We start from the raw sequence: 13,313 nt of genomic DNA, 5'->3' as shown, positions 1-13,313 counted from the left end.
ATCACTCATTCCCTCATTAATTTATTCAACAAATCTTTGTCGAGCACCTGCAAAGTGCCAGACACTAGGCATTAGGGATGCAATAGAAAATGTGCAATTGCTGTGGTGGGATTGATGATCAAGTGAGAGAGACAGAAGACAAGCAAACGCATGTGTTATATGGAATTGCCAATTGTGAAAAGTGCTGTGATGGAAAACAACAACAAGGTGCTGAGATAGAGACAGAGCATGATAGGCTAGTCCCACCTTCTCTAGGGTGCTTGGTGATAAAGGGCAAAAGGAAGTGATTCTAGGTAGAAGGGAGAGGGAGGACAGAGCCCAGCATGTTTGTGGACAAAAGCACAGCACGTTGGGAGCAGAGTCAGCAAAAGGACCGGAAGGCTGAAATGAGGTTGGACTTGCCGGAGCACCCAGGTTGTGACGTGTTCTGTAAGCCAGGGCAAGAGTTTGGATTTTCTCCTAAGCAGCGTGAGACGTTTACAAGGCCCTCTGTGACCTGGCCTCTGCCCACCTTCTGAAATCCCCATCTCAAACCGAAGGCTCTGAGGACCCCCAACTGCTGTCATCATTTCCCTGCCCCACCTCCCCGTGACATCCACCTCCAGCCACGCATGCTGAGCCCCCCCGAGAGTGCCCCCCATCTCCCGTGTGCCAAGTTACCTCGGCTTCTCCTTTTCCACCGCTGCCCGCGCACCGCTTTCAGCGTTGTGGGGATTCCCACCCCCGGTCCTTCCTCTTTTCTCGCTGTCACAGCTGCAGATACCCTGATGGCTTCCACCTCCATTACACTCTCTGTTATGAAGCTCATACCTGCTCACAACAGCCATACAAGGCGGCCCTGAGTGCTAAACCCCAGGGGTCACCAGTTAGCCGACTGTCTTGACACATGAACCCCCAGCTGGGAGGAACAGCCACCCCGGGTGTCGTAAGAGAGAGAGAGAGAAGGTGAGTAGGAAGATGTCAGGGCTGTAACCCCATGCCCAGCATAGAACTTGGCCCATTGCAACTAGGCAGACCTCGTTTTATTGTACTTCACTTTATTGCACTTTGCAGGTACTGTGGGTTTTGTTTTGTTTTGTTTACAATTTGAAGGTTTGTGGCAACTCTGCGTTGAGCAAGTCTGTTGCTGCCATTTTTTCCAACAACATTTCCTCACTTTGTGTCACATTTTGGTAATTCTCGCAATATTTCCGTTTTTCTCTACTATATTTGTTATGGTGACCTGTGATCAGTGATCTTTGACGTCACTGCTAGGACTTGCTGAAGGCTAAGGTGATGGTTAGCTTTTTTTAGCAAGAAAGTATTTTTAAATTATGTACATTTTTTTTAGACATGCTATTGCATAGTTAGTAGATTATAGTGTAAATATAATTTTTATATGCCTTGGAAAACCAAGCGATTCACGTGACTCGCTTTATTGCGATATTCCCTTTATTGCGGTGGTCTGGAACCAAACCCACGGTGTCTCTGAGGTGTGCTTGTATTGGTTGAATGAGTGAATGACTTTAAAGTTACAAAGTGTCTCCACAGTATTATTTCTGCCTTTTTCCCTTGCAAGTATACTATTTTGGGGCAAAGATGTCCAAACTCCACATACCTGTCTTTTAAAATGAACCCATTGGTAATCTGAAGGTTGCTTTTTCTTTTTTTAATTTAAAGCAATGTTAGATAAATTGATTTGCACTTCCTGTTCCTTTTAGCCAAGGACTCTGTGTAGCACTTCCAGAACGCTATGCTGTCAGGCTCCCCATTTGTTCTTTGACTTGGCTGTCCACACACTCTCCGACAATGGTAGCCTGGCCCTAGTAAGGACGCAGCACATTCTTTCATCCATGGAGAAAATCAGCAACCTTAAATGTTGAGCAGGTGAATATGAAGAATGATTTTCTTCCCTCCATGGTTAGTGCATCTCACCAAAAAAATGTAAAGCAACTTGGTTGCAGTCTTTAAGGAAAGACAGTTTCTACCCATTGCATTAAGTGACCCTTTTTAGACCGTTACCCTGTGGCCAACCAACCTAGCTAAATAAAATATTTTATTTTAGATCTTCCTCACCCTCAAATTTAAAAAGTTATTTTCCCCTGTTAGTTTTAGCACATTTACAGGCACATGTAGCCTGTGGGACAATGGGTAAGTTACCCAAGTTAACCCAGGGCTGTGATATTTGCTTTCTGAATTACAGGTGTGCTGAATTTCAGAGATGCTGGTGGTGTGACTTCCATACTTGGTATAGTTTTTTTCTAAAATCTGTAATGAAATTGGAGAAAAATCTTTTGTAAATTAAAAGAAGCTTAGTTGAGCTTCTCCAGCTGTTTTTCAGAACACTCCAGATCATATTCCAGGATGGAGGAAGGAGCCGTAAATCCTAGGTGGGTGGGAGAAGTGATATTACTGAAAGCTGATAAAATCCTATAGTATGGGCTGGATTTGCTTTGTGATTACCCAGTCCCTGTGCTCTGGTTAGGATTTAAAACTCCAGGAGAAAAGCCATGCTAAGTGATTTTCAAAGCTGCTATTGACTCATTCCAAACCACTGGGCAAGTCACTTATTTACTTAGTTTAATTTTTCTAAAAGTTATATTCAAAGTAAGGCTTCCCAACGCCCTTTGCCACCACTGGCAAAATAGTTTTTATGGTAGTTAACCATTATTTAAGACCAAGGGAAAAACACCTAACAAGCAGAAAGTATTTAGTAATCCTTGCTTTCTGCTCTAAACTGTTACTTATTGCTGCAGATTAAAGCCCTAAGGATTAGTGAAAATGAAAGAGGCCACTGGAAGGTTTAGTCCAGGTAGGCTGCTCAGTAATCATGATCTTCTCTGAGTCACCTAAGTCCTGATTTTCTAAGGAATTACTTTTTCTATGGGGAGTTAAGTATGTCTTCTGCATAGATCTACACATCACAGATTAACCATTGTTTTGTTTTGTAACATTCAGGGCCTCATTTGGCTTTTTTTAATAAAGAAACAAAAACATTATTCCTTCACGATGGTTCCCAGCATCCTCCAGGGGAAGAGAAACCCCCAGAACTGCTGAGTCAGAGCTGAGCTAGGCACTGAGCTCAGCCAGCCTCCTGCACTGGTGGGAAGGGATCTGCTCCTCTGTGCTCATCATCTCACACTGTTTTCTGTTCATATTTGTGCCCCACAAAAATTATAAATGGTTCCATACTCTAGATGTAGAGATTTGCTTCCAAGCAGCAGAAGTTTTGAATTAAGTTTGCAAACGATAAGGATACAACCACAGGTTTACAATACCAGGACACAACCACATACATATCCCTACTACTTTCTGAAAGAACAAAGCATCTCACAAAAGACATGGTTATACCAGATGACCCAGCATTTCCACTCCTAAGGATATACCCGAAAGAATTGAAATCAGATGTTCAAATTTGCATATGAACGTGCATAGCAGCGCTCTTCATAATAGCCAAAAGATGGCAACAAACCCAAATGTCCATTAACATTTGAATAAACAAAATGTGGTACATTCATACAATGGAGTGTTCAGCCATGAAAAGGAGTGAAGTACTGATCCAATGTGGCAAGACCTTGAAAGCATTATGCTAAATGAAAGAACCCAGACACCAAAGGCCACAGACTGGATGATTCCATTTCTATGAAATACCCAGAACAAGCAAATCCAGAGACAGAAAGCAGATGGGTGGTTGCCACAGACTGGGAGGAAGGGGAGATGGGGAGTGACTGCTTCATGGGTACAGCGCTCCCTTTTGGGGTGATGAAAATATTCTGGAACTAGATAGTGATGACGATTGCACAACATGACCAGTGACTACACTCCGCTGAATTGTACACTTCAAAATGGTTAAAATGGTGAATTTTATGTTATGTGTATTTTGCTACCAAAAAAAAAAAAAGGAAAGAAAAGAAAGAAAGAAAAAGAAAGGCAAGAAGTATATCAGGAAAGACATTTCTGAGTCAAGCTGGTTTCCAAAGTCAAATGCCTTTGGGATGCTTTGGGTAATAAAAGAGAAGGAGGCTTGTGAGAGACAAAAAAGAGGTGGGGTCTGAGGCCCTCCCTAAAAAGACTAGAAGGAAAACGTTTAAGAGACATTATGTGAACAACAATGACAGCTCACAGGAGTTGGATAAGGCCCAGGGGCAACAGAGTTTGTAATCCCTGGTTAAAGGAAACCTAAGCTGTCCTTGACACAGGTTGGTTACAGTGACTTTCCTCTGTAATCTGGAGTCTTGAAATGTTGGGTGACGCAGGTGCTTCAGATAGGACAGGCTTTGGGAGAACTTTAACAACACAGGTAACTAAGGTAAAACCTCTACAGTGGGGTTTTCTGTTGGTGAAAGCAAAAAAGATAAGAAATTTGTGGTCAGCACAGAGATCATCCTAGAATGAAACATACCACTTGCTCTATTTTCTCCACTTGGTTTATGGGAATAAAAAATATCTATGCCATTCACCTGACAAAGAGATGGATAACCAGGAATCAGTTCTTTAGGCTAAGTCCCAGTTTATTCATCTGAAAAGTAGAAATTATAGTAATGGCTAACTCTTGCTGCCTAACTGTCTACATCTTTAACGTCTGTCTTTGCTACTAAAACACAGCTCCTCTCTGAGGGCAGGGCTTGTGCTATTTGTGTCTGCTCCTGTTCATCCAGACCCATCACAGGGCCTGACACGTCTTAGGAACTTGGTGAATATTGGCCAGATGATCAAGGGGTGAGAGCAGTTCCCCCTGGAGAAGAAAAGCCTATAGGGGCCACAGGAAATCGCTCCTCAAGTCCCTGAAGGGGGTTACTTGTGAGAAACAAAATTTGTTCTGTATGCTCCCTTGGAATCGACAAGTCGGACAACAGGCTGGATTTGGCTAAGAGACAGGCTTAGTTCCATGTTATAAGATGAAATGGGCCACCTGGACAGGGAATAACTTCCCTGACTCTAGAGGTATTTTGACACCCTTTGGCCATAAGTTTTAAAGAGATTCAGCGTTTGTTTGAATGGGTGAAGTAGTCAGGCCTTAAGGTCCTTTCCAAACCTGAAATTCATTCATTCACACTTTCACTGCTTCATTCAGACAGCCACTTACTGAATGCTGATGCTATGACAGGAACAGTGTTGTTGTTACCGAGTTCAAGTTCATGCTGCTCACTGCATGACAGGCCACTTAATCGAGAGACAAGGTGTTGGGGCAAGGAATAGCAATTTTATTCAGAAAGCCAGCAGCAGACGGAGAAGTTGGTGGACTAGTGTCCCAAAGAACCATCTTACCAGAGTTAGAATTCAGGCTTCTTTTATACTTATACTTTAAAGGCCAGAGCCTTGAGAATAGGCTGTCCTGTACATTTCAGGCTGTAGGCAACATTCTTTTACAGAAGGTACAGAGCCAGCACGACTAAGCACAGGCAACAGAAAACAAGGGTTAGAGCTAAAGGAATAAATCCAATATGTAGTCAGCCTTGTTCTTCTATGTTACACTGTTAAGTAATGGGGGTAAAATAATGAGTTCTCTAGTAATGTGTACCCTCAGAGATCTCACAGTCTTAAAGAGTATATAGAAAGGAAAATACATCATTATGGTAACAGGATGTAAGAAATCATCTGTTATCTTTCCATGTCACCACCTGTTTTGTCTGTCTTTAACAGTGCACCAAGACTTGTGGGAAAGGCTCCAGGTACCGCAAGGTGGTGTGTGTGGGTGAGGACAAAGGTGACGAGGTTCACGGCATGCACTGTGACATGAGCACACGGCCTGTGGATCGCGAGAGCTGTGGCCTGCAGCCCTGCGAGTATGTCTGGATCACAGGAGAATGGTCAGAGGTACAGTCCTGGGGATTCTGGATCTGCCTTCAGGTCAGCGATGGCCTGAGGGCAACAGAGTGATGAGGGCAGGAATGTGGGAGACTCACACCCACCTGCCAGTTCTATCCCTGAGAACTGGGAGCCCTCAAACAAGTCCCTCAGCCCTCCTGGGCCAGAGTCCTACAGGTGCAGAGTGGGGGGGGGGGTGCATAAGATGGTATCCACGCTCCTCTCAACTCTACGTCCTGTGATTCCCTTTAATGTCCTAATAGTATGATTAGAAATGAATTCTTACAGACACTGCAAATTCATATGTTTCCTGTAGGTGCCTGAAGAAAGTTAAGTATGACACAAAAAATGTCTTAGCATCAGGGAGGCAATAGGGAATGGTGGGGACTGTGACTAACTAGCACATGATGTGTAAGGGGAACAGGTTCTTTTCCACTCCAACAGAGGCCATGCAGAAATGTGGGTCCATTGTAACCAAACCTGATGTTTCAAGGGAGGACAAAACTTCGGACTTTTCTGTGCTATCTCCTAATCTTAAAAGGTGGACTCAGATTATTTATTCAAAACACTGTGTGGGTCGAACCAAACACTTTTGTGGGCCAGACATTGGTTGCCCATTTAACAACCTCTGATCCAGAGGAATGAAATCGTTTTCCATAATATCCAAGGAATCTCAAGTGTCTATTTTTCCTTATCTCCTCCCGTACACAATGCCTACCTAGATGCTTTTTATTATTCATAAACCAATAGTAACAGTCACATGATTATATTTTCAAACCTCATGATACTTTCAAATACTGAAAGACCTGTAACATCAACACTAGTTGTCATTTGCCCCAGAGAATTTAGAGATGTGAAAGGGACGTATCTGGGCTGATAGCAAAGGTGCTTTGCTATTGCTGGCGTCTCGTTAGAGTTCAACAGGGCAGCAATTTCATGTTTTAATGGGATGAATATTTGCATTTAGATGATGTGTTTGTTGGGTGTTGAATTGTTTCTGCACTAAAACTGTTCCTAAAGCCTTGTCTAACTATGTCTCCCCATCCTTCACTCTACCCCAGTGAATTTGCCTTCCCCTCCCCACCTCCTGCGGGACATTTGGCGCTGTCTGGAGACATTTTTGGTTGTCACAGCCGGGGGAGGTAGGCTGCTACTGGCATCTGGTGGGTAGAGACCAGGGGTGCTGCTAAACCTCCTACAGTGTACGGGACAGCACCACAGCAGAGAGCTATTGAGCCCAAATGTCAGGGGTGCTGAGGGTGAGGAGCTCTGCTCTATGCCAGCCCTACCTGTTCTTGGTATGTTCTCAAAGAAAGGAGGGGAGATGTGGTCTCGATCATTAGAAATAGATTTACTCTTGCCCATCCAGGAACATGGGAAGTCCAGATGAGTGTTCAAAATAGTTCTTGACTTTGGGTTTGAGGCACAGGTTCCAACCCATTCAGATACCAAGGCGGGTGGAGGGAGGTGTGTCCAGGGGGCTCCTCTCTTCTGTTCAGTTCACCCCTCCCAGTGCCTTGAAAGGCATGGTCCCTAACTTCTGGTTCTCTGGGTTGCTGCACAAGGCCACCCCCCGACTCTCAGGAAGGGAGAGCCTTCCTTTCTGGCCTCTCTCCCTCCTCAGGCCTCTGTCCCTGAGACCATTCACCTGTCTGCCTCCTGGGGGCCTCTTCTTCCTGGTTTCTGGCTTGGTTCTCGGTCACTCGTCTTGCTGGAGTTCGTGTGCCTGTCACACTGCCGAGGTTGACATGCTCATCTTAGCTGGATTGGGTGTGTTGTCATTACACTGAAAGAGTTTTGGTCTCTTTCTGAGACTTGCATAATGTTCCTCCTGTGGCTTTACCATAACCTTAATATTAGCCCCCGAAAGAAGAGATAGGGAGAAAATTTTTTTAAAAAGCCTTCCAGACATCTGCAAATTTTCAGGTGTACCATGAGTTGAAAAATCTGCAAGCTATAGGCAAAGGTTAGAGGGATGGAGACAGGACTTTGTACAGATACCAGGATCATGGGAAGGGACTCTGCAAGGGGGAGTGATGCCCAAGGAACTGGACCAGAATTCCCTCTAGAAAAGCTTTTAGTAAAATGCCAAAGCCACAGCAGGATTTGCCTTCTGTCTGGGGCCTCCATCACCTGCAGAGTTCTGTGTGCTCCCTATTGGAGGAGAAGACTCCATCAGCCCTGGCCCATGTGTGCATTTCCCTGGTTGGGCCCGACGTGTATCGCTAGCGCAAGAAGCCCACATTCTTATTGTTTCATTTTGCTTTATGGTTATTTTCAAGCTAGAAAAGTAATCTGCACTCATCGTGAAACATGCACATGGCCCCAAGGCATGGAGAGTCAACCATAAGACCTTCCCCTCCTCTCTCCCCTCCCCAGCGATGAGAGCCTCTTACACTCAACAGCTCTGGCCTGAAATGGATTAAGGAAGCCAGAGGCACTCAACATTTTCAGGATGCTCTTAACAGCTACTGAAGGGTTCTTTTCAGAGCTCTGGAGACCTCTGAATAAAACCTGACCATATTTGGGGCTCATTTCCATCTGTCAACACCTGTCTCCCACTGCATCCCCCACATAAATGGGCACTGGGCTGCTTTTGCTTGTGGCTGGTAAGGGGAAAGGGTCTTAGCACTTGCCTTCTCAGAAGTACAGCCTTGTTTAAATTAGTCCACACTGAGGTCAGGGCGTGCAAGCACTGAGTTAGATACTCTAAGATACCCACAGCTTGGACAGACAGCATTTATTAGCCATCTATCCATGCGTGAAACACCTCAGACTAGCCCTGCGCTCCCCTGGCCTGGCATCAACTGCATCTTTGGGCATTTGAACAGCGGCAGCCAGAGAAGGAAGAAACGTACGCAGAGTATTTGCATGTCTTAAGCCAGCTGGAAAGCAAAGCCCAAGGATGCTCTGCATGCCTGTGGCTGGGCCAGTTCCCTGCTCACTCTAGGACCGCCTCAAGGGGAGCCTTCCCCCTGCAAAAGTTACAAGGGCGGCAAGCCACGTGGCTTAAAGCGACAGCGTAGGAGACACCAGGAAAAAGAGACACTGGTTTTAATAGCAAGTGAGAACGTGCAGAAGCTATGGTCCCTCACCCCAGAAAAAGCAAAACACACCACATGCTGCACACTGTTTCCAGGGTTCATCTGCCCCCGCCCAAAGAACCTTTGATCTTGAGAATCCTGAAACTCTGCCTTAATTTTATGTTGCATTTTCACAGGGGTGGCCAGTTATTTGGTGACTTGGCCCAAAAATATCATCAAAATAATTTGTTGGTTAATTCAGTTTTCTTTTAAAAGTATTATGTAAAATACTTAGCTGAGGAGGCCGAACGTAATCTAAAATCTTATTAATAACCAGTTAGATGTCCCATCACAGAAGGAGCTGGGACACCAGTAAAATACCTTTTTCTTTCTCCTTTTCTGTATCATCTGGGTATTTTTAAATGCCGTATAATTACGGCAGAAGGTCTAAATGACTGCATGATTTAGAGAGAGCCGGGCTGGGGGGAGGGAAGCAGAAAGGTAACATTTAAGTCACGGTATATAGCCAGGGAGAGACAAGAAAGAAGGAAATTAAGTGGAGGGCGGATGGGAAAGCAGACCATCAAGTAGGGAAGGAAGGTTGTCCCAGAGTCCCGGGAGAGCCTGGATTTCACACACAGGTGGTCTCTGGCGCTCTCTCCAGCCCACTTGGTCGCTTCTCTGATGCGGTCATTGTAGGTTTGGAAAGGCGTGATTTGGCCGCCAGTACGTAGGGCTCTGGACACTGTAAGTGGACCCGGTGACAGCTGGAGCACCTCCCCCAGCCCCGTCTCCCCGTGAAATCCAGAGCGGGGGCTTGAGGCACCCCCCGCCCGCAGCGGGGCCCAAAGGTGTAGTGGCAGCCCTGGATCCCAGAAGGCTCCTGTAGGGCTGCAGGTCCCCCGCGGCCCGTAAGAAGCTAATAAAGTGAGAGCTCTCTGCCCCATTGTCCCGAGGTCAGTGTTCACCGTGGAGGTCAGGGGCCTATTGTGGCTGCCCCCAGGCCCCGCTCCAACCTCTGCTCTCTACCCGCTCTCTTCCCAGTGCTCAGTGACCTGTGGAAAGGGCTACAAACAAAGGCTTGTCTCCTGTAGCGAGATTTACACCGGGAAGGAGAATTATGAGTACAGCTATCAAACCACCATCAACTGCCCGGGCGCACAGCCACCCAGCGTCCAGCCCTGCTACCTGCGGGAGTGCCCTGTCTCTGCCACCTGGAGAGTTGGCAACTGGGGGAGCGTAAGTAGACGATTGAGTGATGAAATCGGAAAGCTTTTGGATCTCAAACCCCGACTTAAACATGTCCTGCCTGAGCCGTCCTTCCAGGAGAGCCCCGGGTGAGAAACAGGAGTTAGTATCTTGAAATGGGCTGACGGGGGAAGGGGGCTTCTCTGCTTGTTGGGCCGTTTGGCCTGGTGCTTAGAGGGGGACAGGGGCGGGGAGCCCAGACAGCCTCCGTCTGATTCCTGGTTCTGCTGTTCCCAACTGAATGACCTGCGATAAGGGGCCAAGCGTTCATGTCTGTTCCCTCCCCTGCAGAATGGGGTGTTTGTGAAGCTGAAATGCGTTCATGCGTTAAAAAGCACGTGGGCTATAATGGCAACTTTTTAAGTTCCATATGTTTTACCACAGTTTAAAATTAAACAGCACCCAGCACTCTTGTCTGTCACTGAAAAAGGGTTACAGAGTTGTTCGTTGTGGGTTCTGTGGCTAAGAATTCTGTAAGCACTCGTGCTTCTGCATCGGGAATTCCTGGTTGCATCGGGGTTACAGCGAGTAAGAATATCTGATACTGGGAATGGCCTTGAAAACTGCCCCAGCCCCCTGGCTCCTGACTGTGAGGCTTTCACTGATGCAAAGTGATGATCGGGCAGAAGTGTGGGACCAGTTGAAAGGGGTTAAGGTTTAAATTCTGGCTCCACCATGACCGTGAACAAATTTCCTAACATTTGAGCCTCAATCTCCCCTCTGTAAAAATAGAAAAATGCCAGTACTATCTCATAGGGTTGTTGTGAGGCTCAGATGAGGAAATTATATTATATATATATGTTTCATATGTATGACCACATATGTAGGTATGGATGTACGTACGTATAGACATGTATATATAAGACTTAGCAGGGCTTCCCTGGTGGCTCCGTGGTTAGGAATATGCCTGCCAGTGCAGGGGACACGGGGGATCCCACATGCTGTGGAGCAACTAAGCCTGTGAGCCACAGCTACTGAGCCTGCGTTCTAGAGCCTGTGAGCCACAACTACCGAGCCCGTGAGCCGCAACTACTGAGCCCACGAGCCACACCTACTGAAGTCCGTGCGCCTAGAGCCCGTGCTCCGCAACAAGAGAAGCCACCGCAATGAGAAGTCCGTGCACCGCAACGAAGAGTAGCCTCCGCTTGCCACAACTAGGGAAAGCCCCTGCACAGCAACAGAGACCCAACACAGCCAAAAATAAATAAGTAAAATAAATAAATTTATTAAAAAAAAAAAATCTTAGCACAGAGACTGGCCCATAGGAAGTGCCCTACATGTGTCAGATATTTGTTTCCAGCAACACGGGGTTCCTGTGCAAGCCTCCAGGCTCTGAGTTCCACACCACGAGAAGCCCATATCTCCAGGTTCCGCAGCCACAGCTCTGACCCTGCTCTGCCTTATAGTGTTCCGTGTCCTGTGGCGTCGGAGTGATGCAGAGATCTGTGCAGTGTCTCACCAACGAGGACCAGCCCAGCCACTTATGCCCTAATGAGCTGAAGCCGGAAGAAAGAAAAACCTGCCACAATATCTATAACTGTAAGTTGGCCCACTGAAGCCGTCCTTCTGGAGCTTGAAGAACAGGTTTCATTGTTGTTGTGCTTGCCTGCCTTTTTCAGAAATATAGAATTTATTGTTAAGAAATTGGCCCCCTTGCAGACAGACATGAGCATGCATAACGTAACTCCTTCCGTCGGCGGCCACTGCACATCCTGGAGAATCACAGCCCGTTTTCGCGGTCTGTGTTTTCCAGGCGAGTTGCCCCAGAACTGCAAGGAAGTAAAAAGGCTGAAAGGTGCCGGTGAAGATGGGGAATATTTCCTGATCGTCACGGGAAAGCTCCTGAAGGTACGCGTCGGAGCTCACTCGTTATTTCTAGCCTGGTTTCAGAGCCAGCGGCCCTGGCCCTCATGGTCCCGTTTCTGAGCCACCCCTTGCAGGTTATTTCTGGTCTGTCTTTCAGGTCTTCTGTGCAGGGATGCACTCTGACCGCCCCAAGGAGTACATGACACTGGTCCACGGTGACTCCGAGAATTTTTCTGAGGTTTACGGGCACAGGTAGGAGAGCTCAGGCTCAGAAGATCCCGGATGCCTGGAGATCCCTGGAAGGACCTCCCCATCCTTACTGGGATGTTCTCTCTGTAATGTAGGTTGCACAACCCAACCGAATGTCCCTACAACGGGAGCCGACGTGATGACTGTCAGTGTCGGAAAGACTACACGGCGGCTGGGTTTTCCAGCTTCCAGAAGATCAGAATAGACCTGGCCACCATGCAGATCATCAGTAAGTTCCATAGGACGTCCTGGGGGATGTGTCCATGGGTCTCTGCATTCAGACAACAAAAACATCCTGCACAGGGGCTGGGCCGAGGCCCGGAGGATGTGAAGAGGAGCTTAGGGTCCAGGGATGACAATCCCAGTCTGAGCTGCCAGAGGGGGGGATTTTGCACCCTTCGATCACTGCTGTCCCCGCAGTGCCTGGGAAGTGCTGAGCACAGGGGCGGTGCTGCATCAGATTTGCGACGAATGAATGAATGGAGGAGACGGAGGAACATGAAAGGGCACCATCGCAGTGGGGTGGTCAGGGCAGCATCCCCCAAAATATGGCATTGAAATTGAGACCTTGAGGCCAAACGGGAGTGAGCCAGGTGGGCAAAGCAAGCACGGTAGCCAAATTGTTTTTTAAGATTTATTTATTATTTATTTATTTTTATTTTATTTTATTTTTTGGCTGCGTCTGGTCTTAGTAGCGGCACATATGCTCTTCGTTGTGGCGCACGGGCTTCTTTCTGGTTGTGGTGTGCAGTTTTTCTCTTCTCTAGTTGTGGCGTACAGGCTCCAGGGCTTGTGGGCTCTGTAGTCTGCAGCACGTGGGCTCTAGTCGAGGCGTGTGAGCTCAGTAGTTGGGGTGTGCGGACTTAATTGCCCCGCGGCATAGGGGATCTTAGTTCCCTGACCAGGGGTCGAACCTGCGTCCCCTGCATTGGACGGCAGATTCTTTACCACTGGACCACCAGGGAAGTCCTGGTAGCAGAGCTTTCGAAGGGAGAAGAAGTTTTAAGGTAGCAGATGCAAACTCCAAAGCTATGACATTCATGTAGCAACATTCACCCCGCCCTGGGCTTCCACTAGCAGTGTACATATGCACACACACACACAAACATGCACATGGGCGTAAAACTAATTTTCTCTGATTGTCGATTTACAGAAGAAAAACGGAGGACAGAATTACCATTTTTTAAACTAGCCCGAGCG

The 13,313-nt window shown here is 47.0% G+C and overlaps 1 protein-coding gene across 3 annotated transcripts in view; it reads left to right on the top strand.

The window, feature by feature from the left end:
- The window catches only part of ADAMTS9 (ADAM metallopeptidase with thrombospondin type 1 motif 9), a 167,099-nt gene that overhangs the window by 134,057 nt on the left and 19,729 nt on the right, over positions 1 to 13,313 (top strand). For 2 of the 3 annotated variants that reach the window (XM_060022845.1, XM_060022843.1), the window contains 6 exons: positions 5,623 to 5,796; positions 9,855 to 10,049; positions 11,465 to 11,597; positions 11,812 to 11,906; positions 12,022 to 12,116; positions 12,209 to 13,070. In XM_060022845.1, coding sequence (XP_059878828.1) covers positions 5,623 to 5,796; positions 9,855 to 10,049; positions 11,465 to 11,597; positions 11,812 to 11,906; positions 12,022 to 12,116; positions 12,209 to 12,671 — 1,155 coding nt within the window. In that variant the 3' untranslated portion in view covers positions 12,672 to 13,070. Of the gene's footprint in view, positions 1 to 5,622; positions 5,797 to 9,854; positions 10,050 to 11,464; positions 11,598 to 11,811; positions 11,907 to 12,021; positions 12,117 to 12,208; positions 13,071 to 13,313 lie in introns of those variants that run through there. The other variant, XM_060022844.1, reaches the window with a different exon arrangement.

This window comes from Delphinus delphis, chromosome 10, assembly GCF_949987515.2.
Source record: "Delphinus delphis chromosome 10, mDelDel1.2, whole genome shotgun sequence".
Taxonomy (NCBI): Eukaryota; Metazoa; Chordata; class Mammalia; order Artiodactyla; family Delphinidae; genus Delphinus; species Delphinus delphis.
This window is presented reverse-complemented; position numbering and strand designations above follow the sequence as displayed.